The sequence below is a fragment of the Ictalurus furcatus genome, chromosome 5, assembly GCF_023375685.1.
Source record: "Ictalurus furcatus strain D&B chromosome 5, Billie_1.0, whole genome shotgun sequence".
In the NCBI taxonomy this organism is placed as follows: domain Eukaryota; kingdom Metazoa; phylum Chordata; class Actinopteri; order Siluriformes; family Ictaluridae; genus Ictalurus; species Ictalurus furcatus.
In genome coordinates, this window is record NC_071259.1 from 5,191,864 (window position 1) to 5,211,397 (window position 19,534).

Here is a 19,534-nt window from a genome sequence, read left to right on the forward strand (position 1 = left end):
TCGCAGAGGTTTTTTTGTGTCTGCTCTGGCCAAAAATCCTTGATTTTACTGCAGTGTTTTCTTGTTGTTGTGGAAAGTTACTTGAATTGGCGAAATTGCAGTCGCACAAAATTGTTTTGCATGGTCTTTCGCAGTGATGTTTGTTTGAAAACGAGACCTTTTAGCTGTACTCATGATCGACACGTGTGAATCGAAGAGGGCTTTGGCTGAACGTGCGTTGTGATGATGTCACATGACTCGTCTTGGCCTAAATCTGTGGAAAATCTGCGCTAATTCTGAAAAGCTCCTCTGAATATTGCAGCGTTTGCTTGATTTTGCGTTCATTTCTGCCATGGCAAAAATCACGGAATCCTGGAGGGACTGATTCGAAAACTTTTACGGAAACACACTGGGACAAAACTAACGGGACTGAACTAAACTAAACCATGCTGTGTAGTGTGATAAAGATGCATGGAACAGTGCGTGTGTGTGTCTGCGTCTGCACGTGTGTACATACTTTCCATTGATGACCCCGTCTGGGTTGAGCATAGGGATGATTTTGAAGATGTAGCTCTCTCGAAGGCTTTGTGCCAGAGGGCCAGAGCTCATCAGGAACTCCAGCGTGCCCTTCATCACCCAGCTGGCGTTGGTCTCTCCGGGGTGAACGCGTGCGGAGAGGAACACAAGCGGCCGGTTCTCTGTACACACCACAGCAGTCAAGCTCAGGTTTTGATTACAGGGATCGCCAATGTTTGGCTTCGTTCACAGCATCGTGTGCATTTTGAGAAAAATACACCAAATATGGGTTGCAAATAATGTTTCCATTGCAGTAGAAGCTATATTTGAAAATTATACGGGGGGGGGTTGAAATATCTTGGTGGGAACCAAATGCCAAGTATAAGAATATCTGACCGTTTTGACCCTGTCTACACATTTTGCTGGTCCCCATGAGGTAAACTGCTTTTTACAAAACACACAGCTTTTATTTACAAAACTAAAAGCCAAAATGTTTCCTTTTGGTTCCTAAGGTATGGGTTATAATTAAGATTAGGTGTAACATAGCTACATTAATAAAGATATCAATCGAAAGATCCTCACAAGGATAATAAGACACTTGTGTGTGTGTGTGTGTGTGTTTGAGGGAGACGTACTGAACTGGCAGACGTGGTCGTTGCTGGAGGACTCCGGCATGGCTGTGATGGTCAGCAGAGGGCAGTCGTTTCCGCCGAGCGTCTTACAAAGCTGCTGCTGTCTGTAGTAGATGTGAGGCGTGCACAGAGCGTGCAGCTTCTGGAGATGCATCTGACACACACCAACAGCACGCATCACATCACGTCACACTCAGTCTCAGACACACTATGTACTATCAGTGTATAGAAATGGACTGAAGGTCAGGAGGTTAAGCTAAGATACCTTCAGGGTCGAGTAGGTGTACGGGTAATGATAGGCAAAGTAACAGACGTCATCCTTGTGATGAAAGGTCACAGTAAAGGTGATGGTGTAATAGGATTTGCCTTTCTGACCCCCAGCTGCGATGGAGCTCCGTGAGAAATGGTTCCTGTTTAGACAGGAAATAGATTACAATATTGAGCTATTAGCAGAAATTGTGTCCTGGTACACTTCGGCTATGATAACACGTCCGATAACAAGACCGAAACTCTCTCCGTGGACATTGTACAGGTTTCGGTCATTATCTTCATAGAGTTGAGGTCATAAGTTTATATACGCTTTACAGAATCTGAAAAATTTTAATAATTACAAAGAATTATGGGGAGCAAAAAAAAAAAAAAAAACATTTTATATATATATATATATATATATATATATATATATATATATATATATATATATATATATATATATATATATATATATATATAAATTTTTTATTTAGTCCTACCCTGAATATGCTATTTCACATAACAGCTGTTTACACATGGGCGGCTGTGGCTCAGGTGGTAGAGCAGGTATTCCACTGATCGTAGGGTTGGTGGTTCAATTCCCAGCCCACGTGACTCCACATACCGAAGTGTCCTTGTGCAAGACACTGAACCCCAAGTTGCTCCCAATGGCAAGTTAGTGCCTTGCATGGCCTTTCATGGCAGCTCTGCTACAATTGGTGTGTGTGTGTGTGTGTGTGTGTGTGTGTGTGTGTGTGTGTGAATGGGTGAATGAGACACCGTGTAAATCGCTTTGGATAAAAGCACTATATAAGTGCGCCATTTACCATATTGTCCACAAGACACAATAATAACTGAATTTACACAAATGATCCAGTTCAAAAGTTTACACATGCTTGATTTTTTAATAATGTGTATCGTTACATGGATGATCAATGACTGTTTTAATGTTTTGTGATGGTTCTTCATAAGTCCCTTGTCTGTCCTGAGCAGTTAAACTGGCCACTGTTCTTTAGATGGTGTGCGTTTGGAATAAAGCAGGACTTACTTGTAGTAGCAGATGTCAGATCCAGTACGAACCCAGCGAGGGCTTCCCCTGATCGCTTCCTGTACAGAGTACATGAGCGCCTGCATGCCTGCAGCAAGAATGCACAGCTCTTATAATCCTACAAACACGATGCCACAGATAGACTACTACCAATTCAGTACAGATACACATGTGAGACAATATGATGCCTAAAATAAACCCCAAACATTCAAGTCATTCAATTGTATGTGTAGTGTTATACCTCAGCGTAAGTCAACAGCTTGAGGTCACAGTGAATTCAAGACCTAGGGCTACTTTCACACTATTTTTCTTTTTCTTATGTTTTACAGATAAAGCTCTGGCCGTAGCTCACCGTAGTTGAACTGGCTGTTGGATTTTTCACAGTTGATGATGTTGAAGCGATACGGTACCCCCACACGCATTCCGCTCACCTCAAAGTAGAACCACTGATGATAGTGATTACTATTGATGTCCGAGTTTAGCACCAAGTCATACTCGAACCTGGAGCGCACAAATAATGATATATTAAAAGATAAATAATATCCCATGTAATGTGACTGAGGTGGTTCTTGAAATTTAATAAACGGTAGCAACACATGATTTAATATTGTATAGACTACTATAGTTCATGAAAGCTTACGTACACTTTTTGAGAGACTAAATTTCTGTTTAAAGAAGCGAGAAGCAAAACTGTGTGATGGGAAACCAACACGTCCAAATAAACTGTGCTCTTAAGGCAAATCTTGCTTACTTTCTGACTTGAATTGCTTTGCGCAAGTTCCCCGATTCAAACTGCGAGTTGAACTTCAGAGACTCGCCGTCATCGATTAACGGACAGCTTAAAAAAAAAAAAAAAAAAAAAAAAAAAAAGATAATTCTTCTTTGATTTTAATGAAGTAGTAAATTATATTAGGATAAACTGTTACACTGTTAACAACTGACCTCTGCAGGTCAAGGTCATACACAACTTTATCCATGATGTCACTGGGGTGAATGAGCCTCTCAATATCCTGGAAGATTTTTGCCCTGTTGGGAAAGATGAAAAACAAAAAAACAAAAACAGATTTAGAATGTATTACAATGTATGTTCCTGCAATGGTTACTTCTGCAGTAAGAGGAAGCTTGAACATGTTACATTTCAGGTGTTATTGCATCATAAAATATAAAGGCCAATCATCTTCAAATATGCAAATGAAAGTTATGCAAATTACAGGAGAGTAATAAAATGCCACATTTTCAACCTTATTAGTACGCTGGTGAAGGGGCGGGGCATGTAGGATTGAGGGTGTGTCTAATTAGCATATTTATAGAATCTGAATTCCTTGATGAGGATAAAAGTGCAATTGTTCCTGTCTCGTTTTTGGTATTTAATGACCTCCTTTTGTGGAACTGTCTAGTTAGGCAATTGACTGTTCAACATAGAAACTATGTTGTATACTAGCCATGTTATCTAGCTAGCTGTGTTCTTGGATAATGTATATTAGATATTTATACATCAGGAAAATACAAATTTAGTAACTTCTCTGCCAGTTTAAGTGGAACCGGTGGTTTGGGGGTGGGGGGAGGGGAGAGTACATAAAAGGTACTCACCTCTGGACACCATAAACCCTCTCGAAAATGTGCTCACGAAAGCTGGGTGCTACGTGACCAAAATAATCCGGATACGCCACCTCAGTGTACCCAGGCACAGAGAACGTTCCCTTCACCATCTCCAGGTACAGATCGGGGTCATGCAGAGGCAGAAGGGCGGCAGTATCGGGCACCTCGAGCTCCGCCTGCTCCCCACCCTCTTCCTGAAGCCCCGCCTCCACACAGCTTCCTCCATTCACCGGATCGGACGTGTCAAGAAGCAGCCGGCTCAGACCGTGTACCAGCTCCCGCTCTGGAGCTTTGGCGATTGAGATGCCGTCCAGATCCAGTGGTTTATCTCCCTGGTTCTGGTGTGAGGATTTGTTTCTGGGTTTGGTCTGAGCTGTGGGGATGACTATAGAGTGTTTTTGGTGCTTTGGAGCTTCAGGAGCGGGAGGGGACATGGATTTGTTAGTCTCAAAATCATAGTCCTGAAAGAGAGGGCATCCAAGGTGAATTGCTGCATGTACATCATGGTGAATGTTACTTTTTATCACCCTGAGGAGTTTCAACACTTCTCAAGGAGAGCAATTCAATAAAGAAGTGCATATGATATCCATCAGATAGCTCTAATGTAGTTATATCTGCAGTTCCCATCATACCGGGTGCAGCTTACCAAGGAGTCAGGTTTGAAAAAACTACCAAGTGGTGAAATGTTATTTATTTATTTAAGTTATGACACATTTCCATTCATTACGACTGCGGGATTTCAAATGCATATGGGTCTCCTAAAGGCTTTCATTTCCTCATATTTACATTTCCTAGATAACTTAGAAAATGGCACCTTTTGTTTGAACCCACCCATTTTTTCAAGTGATCAAAAATGTCGGAACACATGACCTGCTGCCCAGGTGTGCCCTGTTAGATTGATTGTTTAAAGAATTAATAGCTCTGAATGTCTACTCTTGGATTGAGCCCTAGGTTTCGCCTGTGAACACAGCATTTGTTGTTAAAAAGGATAAACCAACAAGAAGACCAGAGAGCTGTATATGGGAGAAAAGCAAGCCATTTTGAAGCTGAGAAAAGAGGTCAAATCGATCAGAGCCACTGCACGAAAAAGTTCGAATTTTTTTTGCAAAATAGCTGAAGCTAGCTGTGTTACAACTCAAAAGCCAAACAAATACAGTGTTCCCTAAGCTAGATGACTGAAATGTTAGTGCTTTAGGAAATGACAAGCAACATGATTGACAGGCAAGCAGATATGTTGCCTTATCCTGATTGTTTGGATGTTTTTAATTTTTGTTTCTTCACTTCACGTGTATTTTTGTGACGTGAGCTCCAGAAATATTGGCACTCTTGGTAAAGACAGAAGGGGGGGGGGGGGTCTCTGATTAAGAACCTTAATCTCACACTGAAAATATGACCCAACTCTGACGTTTAATTGAACTAAATGTATTCTAAAAATGTATTTTAAAAAAAATTATACATATAATCAATAGTGAAAATATTAATTGATTAATTAATTAATCAATCCAAGTGTTCAGGAACTCCCAAGTGTTTCACTGAGGTATAAATATGAGGTGACACAGACGGCAAATTCCCCTCCCTCATTCATGAATGTAGGGAAGATTAGAGAGCACACAAACTGCTGATTAACAGAAAAGGTGTTCGGACTTAAAAAGTGCGGTTTCTAAGTTTCTAAATCTACAATAATCTTTTAATTTTAAAAGATTGCTCAGAAAAGTGTTGATTGGGCTAGTATTAGGCTTCAGTTGACATTTTTCAGGCCCAGAAATAAGCCCCGCCCTCAGCTGAAGCAAAGTGGTTCAGCTCACTGGTTCAGGAAACTATGATGCATATGAAGTTTGAAGGGGGTGGAAAACGCAATTATGGTGAAGAGGAAGCAGGAGAATGCTCCTGATCCTATCTTTACTATATTTGCTAACTTAAGCTTTAACATCTACACCAAATAATGAACTAAAGGCAAATCCCTACCTGAAAATCCTCAGAAAATTCCGGAAAGAAACACTCGAAAGGTCTTAATTCATCAAATGGGCGTATGGGTATCTGTCTGGGTCGTAGTTTGTTGAGATCAGTCTCGACATCATGATTCTGCAATGAAATACCACAAAAAAAAGGCTTTTATTTAATTTCATTAAGCAATTCACAATTTTTGATATAAATTCGCACCTAGCACAGAACTTTGTGTGATATCGTTAGCAACGATAAGCATATAAGGTCACTATGTTTAATAAGAATACTTTTCAACTTGTATTTTGTTGTGCAACATAAGATTCCTGCATTAAAGGTGATGAAGTGACCTGTGACTTGTGGTCCTTCTCATCCTCCTCATTCTCCGTGTCAATCTCTGTGTCCTCGTTATCATCACTCTCATCTACAACGTCATCCACTGCAGCACACACAGACAATCGGTCTATCACATGCTCACATGCAACTGTAGGCTGAAGTGATACAGGGCACTATATTAAAGTACATTCACTCTATATTATGCGCTTTACCCCCCGGGGGCTGACTGTAGAGTTGAGCTACGGGTCCGCTGGCTGGAACGTGTGGTAGTGGGTAATGAAAGACGCTCTTAATGGTGGGCACAGGCAAGCGGTTCTTTGGAAAGCACTTTCTCATGATCAGGCTGGAAATGTTGACTAGAGGATCCAAAGTCCTAACAGGCAAACACTCCTGATCAACAGAGACAGAATAATGCACAACATACTTGAGAGGCATTCGTACAATTTTATGACTCGCTCATATAAACACTTGGAGGTATGCTGTTCTAGGAAAAGAATCAATGACAAGGTGGTGTGATGTGGCCCTGAATAAACTATTTCACATTACAGATGTTTACACATAGTCCACAAGACATAATAAACTGAACTTACACCGGGGGGGGGGGGGGGGGGGGGGGTGTAAACTTTTGAACAGGATGATCAGTGTAAATTGTTATTATTTTGTTTAAAGATCTTTTTTTTTTCCATTTCGTACTGCCCTGATGAAGCTGCATAAGATATTTACATGTTTCCCAGAAGACAAAATAATAACAATAAATTGCACCGATCATCCTGTTCAAAAGTTTACACCCCCTGTGGTGCTTAAATGTACCATTATTGTGTCTTGTGGACTATATGTAAACATCTGTCATGTGAAATAGCTTACTCAGGGCAGTACTAAATAAAAACAACAAACAAAAAAAAGGCTATTTTTATGATCCCTACTATTTGAAATAATATTATTAACATTTTGCAGATTCTACAAGGCGTATGTAAACTTATAACCTCAACTGTAAGAATCCAGCCAAATAGACTAAAAATCTATCGACGCAAGACCTTATTTTCTTACAGTAGATGTGTTGTAGAGAATCCTCATGCCATCTGCGTCGATGAAAGCCTTTCTACCCAGCTTGATGTTGGTGAGGTTTTTGATGCAACCCAGAATGCTCTTGCGAATCAGCACGTGTCTGTGGCGTGTGTCGTTCTGGTGCCAGTCCTGATAGATGGCGAGCAGAGCTGGCATGTGTCCCCTGTCTACCGCCCGCCGGGCATTCATTTCTGATAAACAAACAAACAAAAAAAAAAAGGACTGGCACTTTGAGCTTAATTCCACAACCATGTTATAAACACACATCACATGAAATAAACAGTGACTAGTTTAAGGTTGTATGAGTGTACAGCAGGAAAACAATCAAAAGGTAATAACTAAAGACTAATTTACTGAATGTAGTGAACGTCACAGTATTCATTCTTAAGATTCTAGAGATGAAAATGAAGTCTTACTTGATTTCAGCAATACTGCCACCGTATCAAGGGCCACTCTGTGGTTAAAATAGTTAAAATAATAATAATAATAATAATAATAATAATAATAATAATAATAAGGAACAAGGATCATATTCAACCTGTGAAATCTACATTACATGCGTTATGTAATCAGTACTGCTCTTGCTATACTTCATTTAGCACAAGAAAACGATGTGTTTATTTTAGACTACAGACGTGAGGAAACGTGAGGAAGTCCCCCCCCCCGTTCCCCGAGTCCTACATACTTCAGCAGAGTGGTGTTCTTCTTGCTGTAGGGTCCGATGACTTTGAACATCATCTCCACGACGCCGCTCTTTCCCAGAGACACGCCGTTCACCGCTGCTGACGAAAATAAGAACGCTTCTGGGTAACGGTTCAGATCAAGTATTTAAGTGACACAAATAACAGTTGTATTTATTATACAAGTGTCAGTGGTAAAGCTGTAATATAAATCTTTCTGACACGGAAAAGTCTTGCATTTATTTATTTATTTTGGTCTTTTTAAGAGCGAGAATTAAAAAAAAACTTTTTTTTTTTTTAAAGAGAGGCTGGTGAGGGAACGACTGTTTATAGCTGCTATAACGTAAGTGATAACAGGAAGTAATTGGTTTCGTGGACATTCCACAACGCAACTATAAACAAAACTATATACCGATTTATATACAACTATAAACAGAAAGTGCAACATCTGTATATATAGCAGAAAATATGTTGGTGTGTCAAATGTGATTGACAAAAATGTGATTGACAAAACTGATCACGCCAATATCATCCCAATACTCATACTCAGATCAGCGCGTCGCTAGTTAACTGCCTTCATAAATGAACATTAAAAAAATGTAATTACATTAAAAAAATAAATAAATTCATGCTGCGTATTGATCAAAGATCAAACGTTTTTGACTTAACTTCGCACATCATTTTTAAGAATCTTAAGAAACCACAATACTACATATATAGTACATGTCCTATACCACACGTAGCATTTGTTGCTGAAGACCTGCGACTTCATAAGATCGAGACAGAGGCCGTAAATTCTGCGCATTACGTTGGCTTGTCTTTATAAATGTGCTTTATAAATGACGCTTTCTCGCACTCACAGTTGCTGGCGTAGACGCGGAGAACTTGTATACACGGCAGCAGCAGTTTGTAATTCTGCAGGTTTTGTTTCAGCAGATTCACGGTCACGTTCAGAGCCCCGATCAGCCGTGCTTTAATTCCAAACTTCCTGTCTGTAGAGGGAATCAAGCAAGAGGCGTTCACCGCTCATCTCATCGTCTCATCACTGCGTGTCAGGCATTTCAGAATACTTCGCTACACAAGTCTGTTTCTTACCTTTAGGCCCGACTTTGGCTAGTAGAGCGTGGATCTGCAGCATGAGCTCTTCACTGGGAGACGTTTCTCTGCCGGAGCTGATCAGTAACTGCAGGAGGATGCCGGTTCCTCCTTTAGATACGAACACGCCAATCCTGCGGCCGCCACCTACACAACCAAAACATACAACACGTTAAAGGTGCTGAGAAGTTCATGTTTCCTTCGTATGTTCATTTCTTTTCCACACACACACACACACACACACACACACACACACACACACAGACACACACACACAGACACACACACACAGACACACACACACAGACACACACACACAGACACACACACAGACACACACACAGACACACACACACACACACATCTTTTTAAAAGGTCATATTTTTAGTCATTTGTATTGAACTTATGGTTTGGCTTCATTTGATTCTTTTATTTTTAGTTGAACTGTTTGGTGAAAATGTGCACATTTATCAGTCTGTAACAAAACAAACTGAAAGTCGACCATGTATTAACCAAGATGTGGATGGTAGTAAATGTTTTGGGGGAAAAAAAAAAAAAAAAAAAAGGCTTCTCAAGTTTTTTGTATTCTTCAAAAGAGTGCATGCATACATTACCAGATATCATGCTACACAATATCACTTGTTAATCATTATTGTATTAATACTGATGTTGCAGACCCCTTGCAGCATGCAAATCCATCCATCCATCCATTTTCTGTACTGTTTATCCTACACAGGGTTGTGGGGGAGCCTGAATCCTAGCCCAGGAAACTTGGGGCATGAGTTGGGGGAAACCCTGGACACGGTGCCAACCCCATTGCAGGGCACAATCGCACACACATTCACACAAACAATTTGAAAATGCCAATCAGCCTACAACCTTAGGAAACCGGAGTACTCGGAGGAAACCCCTGAAAGCACGGGGAGAACATGCAAACTCCGCGAACATAGGGCGGAGTTGGGATTCGAACCCCCAATCCTGTCAATACGACATAGGAAGCATTGAAGCAATGCAATTTTGTGAATTTCCTTGATGAGATTAAAAGCCACATAACAGACCAATGAGGACCGAGCAGAGGACATTTGACCAAATATTAAGTCCTCTTTTTTTATGTGTTGTTTACAGCTATGCGCACAAATTACACACAGTACAACATTCGAAGATGAGAGATCCTAAAAAAATCTAGTAAACTCACCCACAGTCAACAGCTCATTCAGAATCCCCAGGACGCTCAGAGTTGTCTGCAAATCCCTTGTGTTCTGTGTGGTAAAACAAACAAACAAACAAACAAATTATTGTTAACAGTATTAACTGCAACAACAAATGTAATGTTGTTGCTATTATTACCAATAGGAATAATGATACAACAACAATAATAATAAAATTATTATTATTATTATTATTATTATTATTATTAACATTGCTATTATTGTTAGTAATAATAATAATAATAACAACAACAACAACAATAACTATTATTATGATTATCCATCCATGCATTTTCTGTACCACTTATCCTCAGGGTCACGGGGAGCCTGGATCCTATCCCAGGGGACTCCCTGCGGACACCCTGGACAGGGCATCAACCCATCGCAGGGTACAATCACACACCCATTCACACACTACGGACAGTTTGGAAATGCCAATCAGCCTACAACACGTGTCACTGGACTGGGGGAGGAAACCGGAGTACCCGGAGGAAACCTCAAAAGCACAGGGAGAACGTGCAAACTCTGTGCACACAGAGCGGAGGCTGGATTCAAACCCCCAGCCCTGGAGGTGTGAGGCAAACGTGCTAACCACTAAGCCACCATTATTATTATCATTATCATTATTATTATTATTATTATTATTATTATTATTATTATTATTAACTAAGTAAAAGGCACTGTTTGGACATCACCTATTGCAGTGCATTGTGGGATTTTGTATGCGCTGCACTGTATGGTATATAAGAGGTGTGTGCGTTTTTATTTATTATTACATTTTATTTAATTTTTTAAGGGAGCTTACCTCTAGAGTTGAGAGAATGACCTCCATCCCACTCGAGCCTTTAGCCATGATCTCCTTATGCGTCTTCTCTGAAACAAAGCAGCAGGAAAAACATCAGCTCAGATTGTTCCTTCGTTACTAATCCGATTACACATAACATTCACCAGAGTATAACAGCAATGGTGCAGTAGCCCGACCCCCTGAGCCAGTATCTCAAGTGGTCCTGCGCTTATTTGGCTCATACTTTAGTGCAATTTATTTTGGGATTTATTTGGAAATAAACTTGATTTCCAAGTGGGAGAACATTTCCCCGAGGCCTGAAACATTCTTCCCATGTAGGACATTTCAAACATGTAATCGAGTTTCAGGCTGGAAAATATCTGCAGGGAGCAAGCTCTGAAACCCAAGTGTCTGGTTACCTTCTCATGTTCACCTTTCTCAAACATCTGAGCCATTTCAATGAGCCAGCTCTCCCACAAGAGGAGAAAATAACTGGCCTTACAAACAATGATGTGAAGCAAGCAAGCAAATACTCTTTTCTTCCCCAGCGTCTTCTTGTTCTGGTCATTAAGGTTCAAACATGTACAAGAGTAAAACCCAAGTATCCTCACCACAAGGTCTGAGCAGAGGGTAAAGTGACTTATATAACAGGGAAGTGGGAGAAGCAGAAGTTTAGCCGTGTTTACTTTTGATTTACATTCAGAGAGGCGAGTTTGGCATGCACTGACAGGGCTTGAAATAGAGCACAATGGAAACAAGTAACATTTTACTTCATCACATCTAAACAACGGCCGAAACATGCAAGTAGAAAAGCCCAAACAGCAACTGTTCCTAACTGTACATCAAGGGATCTTAATTAATTACAAATGCCATTACCCATTTGCACAATAAACACTATATAGCATTCAAGTGATGTTTTTGAAGAAGAAGAACTGTATTGATCTAGTACTTTTCACAGATGCAAGATTGCTTTACAAGCAATCATAAAAATACTATCAAGTGCATTATGGGTATCCTGTACTAACTAGGATGCATTATTTTGATCAGTGTTGCCAACTTTGTGTCCATCACTAGATTTGGTGACTTTTAGACCCCTTTAGTGGCTTTATTTTTAAAAAGCCTGACTGACTTGCACTTTACAACCCTATGTTCCCAACGACCAATCACTGGTGACTATTGTTTCCCAATGACCGAGCACAATTGTTCCCAACGACTAATCACTGATGACCATTGCACCCAAGAACCAATTACTGACAACCAGTGTTCCCGACGACCAATCACTGACGTCCATTGTTCCCCATGATCAATCATGATCACCACTGTTTCCAAAAACCAATCACTGATGACCACTGTTCCCAATGACCAATCACTGACAACCATTGTTCCCAGCACCCAATCACCGATCGCCATCGTTCCCGAACAACCACTTGTGTGATTTTCAAAACTCAGCACCTTGTCCTGTACAGAGCTGCTTAAAACTGTCCCTATATCATGTTACAAATAATAGAGCGCGAGCCACTCGACAGAGAGTCCTTGCGTCATATACCTGCCTGCTGATTTACAGCTGTCAATAAAGGCGTGCTTATGTTTTTAAATCGCTTATGAACGTGACCATGCGCGTTTCAATTTCGCTTTCGAATTAGTGGCAATTCGGGGCCGGCAACTGCTTGACTGGTGCAGGTTCCCTATAAACATTGGGTCTAAATCCAAAATATTGCCAAATAGGTGCTTTTACATTTTGCTTTGAAACCGAATCTTGTCAGTCAGCTCTCCTCACTCTCGTCACGTGATAAACGAGATCTGACTCCTGCTGATCTGATCTGTGACTGTGACTCATTCGGCTCATGCTGAATCGAGCAGACGTGTTCAGTATTTTATTGTAGCATCAGTTCTCTACCTGAACTAAATGATTTTTATTACTATAAAAAGGCAAAAACAACAGTGGGGGCGGTGCCGCGGTGGGCAAGCGATGTAATCGGTGTGCGACCGAACACCATGTAACACCGACATTCACAGAAAGCCTAATTTAAACAAAAATAATAAATGAATGCCACAAATTACAAATCTTAATGCCTGGATCTGCGTTGACCCAGTTTATAATAACCCTGCACCTTAGCTATGCTTTGTTTCCCTGTTAGCAAAATCAGTTTAAACTACATTAGCAAACAGCAATTTTATTCCTCAGATTGACATTATATTGCAGAGGGATTCCTCTGCAAAGTAAATCAAATTCCTCATAGTTAAGTAAAATATTTTACATAGTGTTTTATATAGTGAGAGGGTAAATCTACTTAGAGAAGCATCTGAAAGGACACAGTGACCTTAAAAATTGTAAAACATTACATAAAGCGCCCGTGTTAAATGTCTCGCTGTTTACCTGATAACATAGTAAGTAGCAAAATACTGTTCAAGCAGCTACGTAGAGATACAGAGCAGTATAAAGTCTGTTTTTTTAAAATTTTTATTTCTAAACATTGTGTTATTAGTAATTACCAGGGCTGAACAGAGGCCGAATGTGTACGTCCCTCCATCTGCGACTGCTATAGTCCATCTTTATCTTCGACATACACACTGTTCCATGCACAGATGCATATACGCGTTTGTCACAGACATGCACGCTTGACATATTATCTGACAGACTAACACTTCCACAGCCTCACAGCGCACGAGGCCCCTCCTGCTGTACTAACCCCCTACGGTGAAAATAATGACAGGCATGCACGATGACAGGCAGCACTGATGACGTTGGAGACGGAGTGTAAGCGAGTCGGTTACTGAGAGAGACCGGAGAAGGGAACAGGAGGGAACTTTCAGTCCTTCACACTCCAGACACGAGGGATATGCTGGATACAGTTACAGTGAGTCTGGCCAATGACTGAGGCACGTCAGAATGTTCACGGCAGCTTACTCAGAGAAGATTAGGTTTGGGGGTGGGATGATTTACCAATTTATATGTAACGGTAAACGACAAGAAGGAATTTAAACGACTTATTTGGTCAAATGTTATACTAATCCGATATGCATAATGAGACATCCTGTAAAATGTGCTTAGACAGTTTTTAAATTTAATTCAAATTCATGTAACACACATTCCACACCATTTGATACCAGTATTAAGTATATAAATATGACGCTATTCATTCATTATTACTGTACAGGGTGTCCCAAACGTTTCCATACATAGGGGTCTATGGACAGTTTATCAGCACCACGTAGGTTGTGCCTTTGTCAGTGGATGTCCGTAGTCGTCCACTACTTCTCGGCCGGTCTATAACACTTCCAGTCTTTGTGAACTCGTATTAAGTTTGGCAACAGTGTCGTGTGTGATGTTCTCGCCATGTTTCCTCTTTAAGTTCATGGCAACCTTGCGACAGCTTCCCGATCCAGCCATGAGCATGATTTCAATACGTTCTTCTTTTGTCAAAGGTGTTCTTAAAGCCTATCTGGAAAAAAAACCCCTATATAATATAAACTACAGAATGTATAAAAGATTTTTGGAAATAGTGTTAATTTCCCCTATGTATGGAGGCTTTTGGGACAGCCTGTAGTATTGTCCCTTTAAAGCAGACATTGCTTATCTCAGGGGTTGTTATATAAACAACCCGTAGCAGATAAGTGCTTGGTAAGCTTATCGTTCGAATGGAGTTTCATGGAGTAACTTTTGCGTTTTATTCCTTACATGCGTGTCTGGATTTGGTTATGCAAAGTGTGGAAAGTGTGCAGGAGTGTGTGGACTCACTCACCTTGAGTCTGGATGAGGTGCAGGATTTTGCCGGTCACCTGTCTGATGGCCTCACTGTCGGAGTGCAGGGTCTCTCCATTGAACCTCTCCAACTGCCCGAGTAACATCAGCACCCGGGAACTGCTGGGGATGCTGTACACAGACACACACACAGACACACACACAGACACACACACAGACACACACACAGACAGACACACAGACAGACACACACACAGACACACACACAGACACACACACAGACACACACACACTTAAAACTCTTACAAGCATTTACAGTCATGCTTTTTATGCTTTAATCCAGTTGCAGGTTTATGACTGGATTATGAATATTCACGTAAAAGGAACACTCAAGGAAAGGAATTCAACCTCACTCACATACACCACATCTTTATCCTATGTGTAATTCCCACTAATAAGAAATCTGACACATTTCCTACTAAGAATATTACTAAATAAATGGCAGTTGTTGAATTCAGTCAGTAAACGTTTAAAAAATGTGACTACATAATTCGAATTCAAAACTACCACATTACACTCTACAGTATTCAGGATAAACACTGAAGAGTAGGCAGTGGTAACTCAGTGGGTGGGCAGTGGCAGCTCAGTGGATGGGCAGTGGGAGCTCAGTGGGTGGGTGGTGGTAGCTCAGTGGGTGGGCGGCGGTAGCTCAGTGGGTGGGCGGCGGTGGGCGGCGGTTGCTCAGTGAATGGGTGGCGGTGGGCGGTGGTTGCTCAGTGGGTGGGCGAAAGTTGCTCAGTGGGTGGGCGGCGGTAGCTCAGTGGGTGGGCGGCGGTAGCTCAGTGGGTGGGCGGCGGTTGCTCAGTGGGTGGGCGGCGGTTGCTCAGTGGGTGGGCGGCGGTGGGTGGCGGTTGCTCAGTGGGTGGGCGGCGGTTGCTCAGTGGGTGGGCGGCGGTGGGTGGCGGTTGCTCAGTGCGTGGGCGGCAGCTCAGTGGGTGGGCGGTGGTAGCTCAGTGGGTGGACAGTGGCAGCTCAGTGGGTGGACAGTGGCAGCTCAGTGAGTGGACAGTGGCAGCTCAGTGAGTGGGCGGCAGTTGCTCAGTGGGTGGGCGGCAGTGGGTGGCGGTTGCACAGTGGGTGGGCGGCGGTAGCTCAGCGGGTGGGCGGTGGTAGCTCAGTGGAAGGGCAGTAGTAGTAGTAGTTCAGTGGGTGGGCAGTATTAGAGTATTTTTAGTAACTGACTAATATTTTCCTTCTAAGAATTGCAATTCTGGAAGCTTCAGCGTTTAGGTAGCGCGCTTTCACCATTTAGTCATCTTTTTTTTTTTTTTTTACTGAAATCTGGGGGGGATTTTTTGTTTGGTTTGGCCTGCGAAAAACACTTACACACAAACACACAGACGTGCCTTTACTAAATGATTGATAAATGAGGCCAATATGAGTTGTGTTCTCAATAATAATAATAATAATAATAATAATAACAACAATAATAATAATAATAATAATAATAATAATAATAAACATAATCAAAATGGTTTAGGATTCAAAGGTTCTACTAATGAAAGCTAGGTTACAAGAGGATTTACCAATCATAAGACTATCAATTAATCGTTGCATTTATGTAGCATTAGTGTTGACAGGAAAATAACTCTACAGGGTTCAATTCTTATCTCAGTACACAGTAATCTTACATGTTTGTAGGGTAAAGCTCAAAAACACTGAAGTATTCCTTTAAGGTTAATGTTCAAGTCTGTGCCTGAATTGTTCCAAGGACACTGTGTGTGTGTGTGTGTGTGTGTGTGTGTGTGTGTGTGTGTGTGTGTGTGTGTGTGTGTGTGCGCGCATATGTAAGGTCACCAACCCTTTCTCCATTGCCATTTTGGGTTTATTCATTGCTCGGCCCCCTCACGCAGGTCAAACAGACGGTGAAAGACAAAAGTAAAGCCGTTCACACATCACACACGTCCCTAAGCGATGAAAAGACAGAAATGTTTACAGGAAGTATCGCATGGCATCGTGCATTACACTGGAGAAAACATTATTAATAAATAAAAAAAATAACAAAAACACCACTACACCACTTTTTAACACTTTTACACAAATCTGAACAACATTTGTGAACAAAAACAAAGCATCACACACCAATAGATGATTAGTAATAGTCCGTGACGACCGGTGATGAGATCGGTATCGGGATTAAAATCTAATGTCTGTTAGAAGGTCTTGATGATAAAACTTTTAGCGTTGAGCATTGCATTTTATCATGAGGTGTCATCTACGGCATAAAACTTTTACACACACGCTCACTCGCACACTCACTCTCACTCACACTCTCGCATTCGTGTTTTGTAATTCTGTAATACACTACTGGCTTCATGCCGCATTTCCTCCTAATGTCAAACACAGTCAACAGAAAAGTTATAACCCTTTCTTTCAAACCAATAGACTTACACTTCCGTCATCTTTCCTTTGTGGATTTTTTTTACTTGTATTAGCCAATGTGTATTTACTTTTAAGGTCCCCATGAAATCCAAATGGAAGTTTTGTGGCTTTTAGTACGGTATGAATATGTCAGCCTTAAGGTTATCTATAGGCTAGTGTGCTCCAAAACAATGACAAAATTCACACTTAGAAGATATATACATTCAAAACGTACAGTCTCTCTCGACCAACAATACGGATCGACAACTTTGATGACATCATTCTACACTTCAGATTCTCATCAGATTTTCTGTCAGATCAAATGCTCTCTAGATTCTGAAGTGCCCCGCCCCCAACAGTATAAAAAAAATCCATGGTACTAACTGTCAAGTACGGCTTAGCCCGGGCTGTGAGGTAAGCTAAACGCTACTGGCTATGTAAAAAGAGGGAGGAGCTACTCGATATATCACGCCTTGAAAATTACATTAACACATCGAATAACGCTGTGCGTTTCAAGGCACTTCATTGGGATTTCAGAGGCATTTTTTTTGGGGGGGGGAGGGGGTTAGAGTAAATAATCCACCTCATTCACATTCATTATTAAATGTATTTAACTGAATACGTGAAGATAACCATGTTTTTTTTAACTCTTTACTGCACGGTGTTGCCATATGGAAACAATTCATTTATCTCCAATTTTGATAGGCAATAATACACAACTACTATTTTCCTAAAGTAACAGGAAAAAGGCGGTTTTAACTGTGACATGGCATAAAAAAAATGCCGTCACATGGCCAGGACGTGCTGTTCTGCAATCACATTACATGGCGAAGGTTCTCATCGGAGGGCTCTCAAAATTTGATAAATTTTTCTATATGTAGGCAAAATTACTTAAAGGAAAATATTGCAACACTATATGAGATAAGGTAATGTTTTGGGGGGGGGGTTTTGGTCATTTTAAACAACATTATATATTTGGAGTTTTCTGTTAAGTGGTCAAATGTAATGCGGTAATGGAACTATGGTATGAGCGTTCATGAACTGAAACAGGCCTACATCGCAAAAAAGACTCCAGGCTTCTCGAATAGTATATTTACATTTTTTCACATTCATTCAAAGTAAGAAAAACTCTTGTAAATTCAGACAATTTGCAATTGCACCTTATTTTCTAAATTTTATGTTTCAAGAGAAAGAATTAAAAAGACACTGCACCCAACAACATGTTTGAATCGAATTTCTATATGTATTTTGAGTGAGTAAATCCATCCATCCTTTTTTTTTTTACAACTGTAATTCCTTTCTAGAAGATTTTTCTTGTAACTTTTACATGCTTACGAGGTGGAAAATGCAGTAACTGGAACTGTAATCTTATACATTTTTTGTTATTTTTGAGTATATGATACTTTCCACCACTGCATCATACGGCAACAATTTACCAACTACATCACCTAAAATTAATACACACACACACACACACACACACACATATATATATATATATATATATATATATATATTACTTAAACTAATTCAAGTAATAAAAATCCATAAAAACATTTTTATGTAAATGTAATAATTAATGCAGTAGAGGGTTCATGTGGAAATATTTCTGATTATTTATCTGAAACTGTTAGAAGATTTTGTGGTTGTATTAAAGCAGCTAAGCTGTTTTGCCTAACAACATCAATTCGATCTCTCTATACAATGAGTCTTTAGAATATTGGATTATTTTGCTGAGGTAGGGTCGAAGCGCTTATCTTCAAATCCAACACTGCAGTCTCGCTGCTTGTACAGTATATATTCCAACGCACACAGATACACAGCCATAGCGCTAACTCCATTGAGGAGCATGAGAAGATCAATACTGATAATGAATTGACATGATTATTGACCTTTTTTTCTTCTTCTTGTAACGAGATTTGAAACAAGTACTTCGAATACCTGAATATGAACGTAAAGAGTAGAAAGTAATGTTTTGCTTAGTATTCAGAAACACGCCAAAACACCAAAATAATACTCAAGTATAGTAACCGAGAACAATTACTCGAGTATTTGCCACCCTTGATTTAAAAAAATAATAATAAAATCAGCTCAAGTGGGGCGCACGATCGCCTCACACCTCCAGGGTCAGGGGTTCAATTCCCGCCGCGGTCCTGTGTGTGCATGTCTCACTCCGGGTGCTCCGGTTCCCTCCCCCAGTCCAAAGACACGCATGGTAGGCTGACTGACATGTCCAAAGTGTCCATAGTGTATGAAAGTGTGTTTATGTGTGTGT

At 40.6% G+C, this 19,534-nt stretch overlaps 1 protein-coding gene across 4 annotated transcripts in view; it reads right to left on the reverse strand.

Annotated features, from left to right (window-relative positions):
* The window catches only part of agtpbp1 (ATP/GTP binding carboxypeptidase 1), a 30,046-nt gene that overhangs the window by 9,292 nt on the left and 1,220 nt on the right, over positions 1 to 19,534 (reverse strand). For 2 of the 4 annotated variants that reach the window (XM_053624376.1, XM_053624380.1), the window contains 20 exons: positions 16,700 to 16,805; positions 14,879 to 15,009; positions 11,157 to 11,224; positions 10,339 to 10,402; positions 9,144 to 9,290; positions 8,909 to 9,040; positions 8,054 to 8,147; positions 7,785 to 7,822; positions 7,351 to 7,559; positions 6,516 to 6,693; positions 6,318 to 6,406; positions 5,992 to 6,108; positions 4,018 to 4,487; positions 3,370 to 3,453; positions 3,179 to 3,265; positions 2,780 to 2,928; positions 2,428 to 2,515; positions 1,393 to 1,537; positions 1,131 to 1,281; positions 497 to 677 (listed from right to left, as the gene is read on the reverse strand). In XM_053624376.1, the coding sequence (XP_053480351.1) occupies positions 497 to 677; positions 1,131 to 1,281; positions 1,393 to 1,537; positions 2,428 to 2,515; positions 2,780 to 2,928; positions 3,179 to 3,265; positions 3,370 to 3,453; positions 4,018 to 4,487; positions 5,992 to 6,108; positions 6,318 to 6,406; positions 6,516 to 6,693; positions 7,351 to 7,559; positions 7,785 to 7,822; positions 8,054 to 8,147; positions 8,909 to 9,040; positions 9,144 to 9,290; positions 10,339 to 10,402; positions 11,157 to 11,224; positions 14,879 to 15,009; positions 16,700 to 16,731 (2,654 nt within the window). In that variant the 5' untranslated portion in view covers positions 16,732 to 16,805. Of the gene's footprint in view, positions 1 to 496; positions 678 to 1,130; positions 1,282 to 1,392; positions 1,538 to 2,427; positions 2,516 to 2,779; positions 2,929 to 3,178; positions 3,266 to 3,369; positions 3,454 to 4,017; positions 4,488 to 5,991; positions 6,109 to 6,317; positions 6,407 to 6,515; positions 6,694 to 7,350; positions 7,560 to 7,784; positions 7,823 to 8,053; positions 8,148 to 8,908; positions 9,041 to 9,143; positions 9,291 to 10,338; positions 10,403 to 11,156; positions 11,225 to 13,628; positions 14,069 to 14,878; positions 15,010 to 16,699; positions 16,806 to 19,534 lie in introns of those variants that run through there. The other 2 variants (XM_053624379.1, XM_053624378.1) reach the window with 2 other exon arrangements.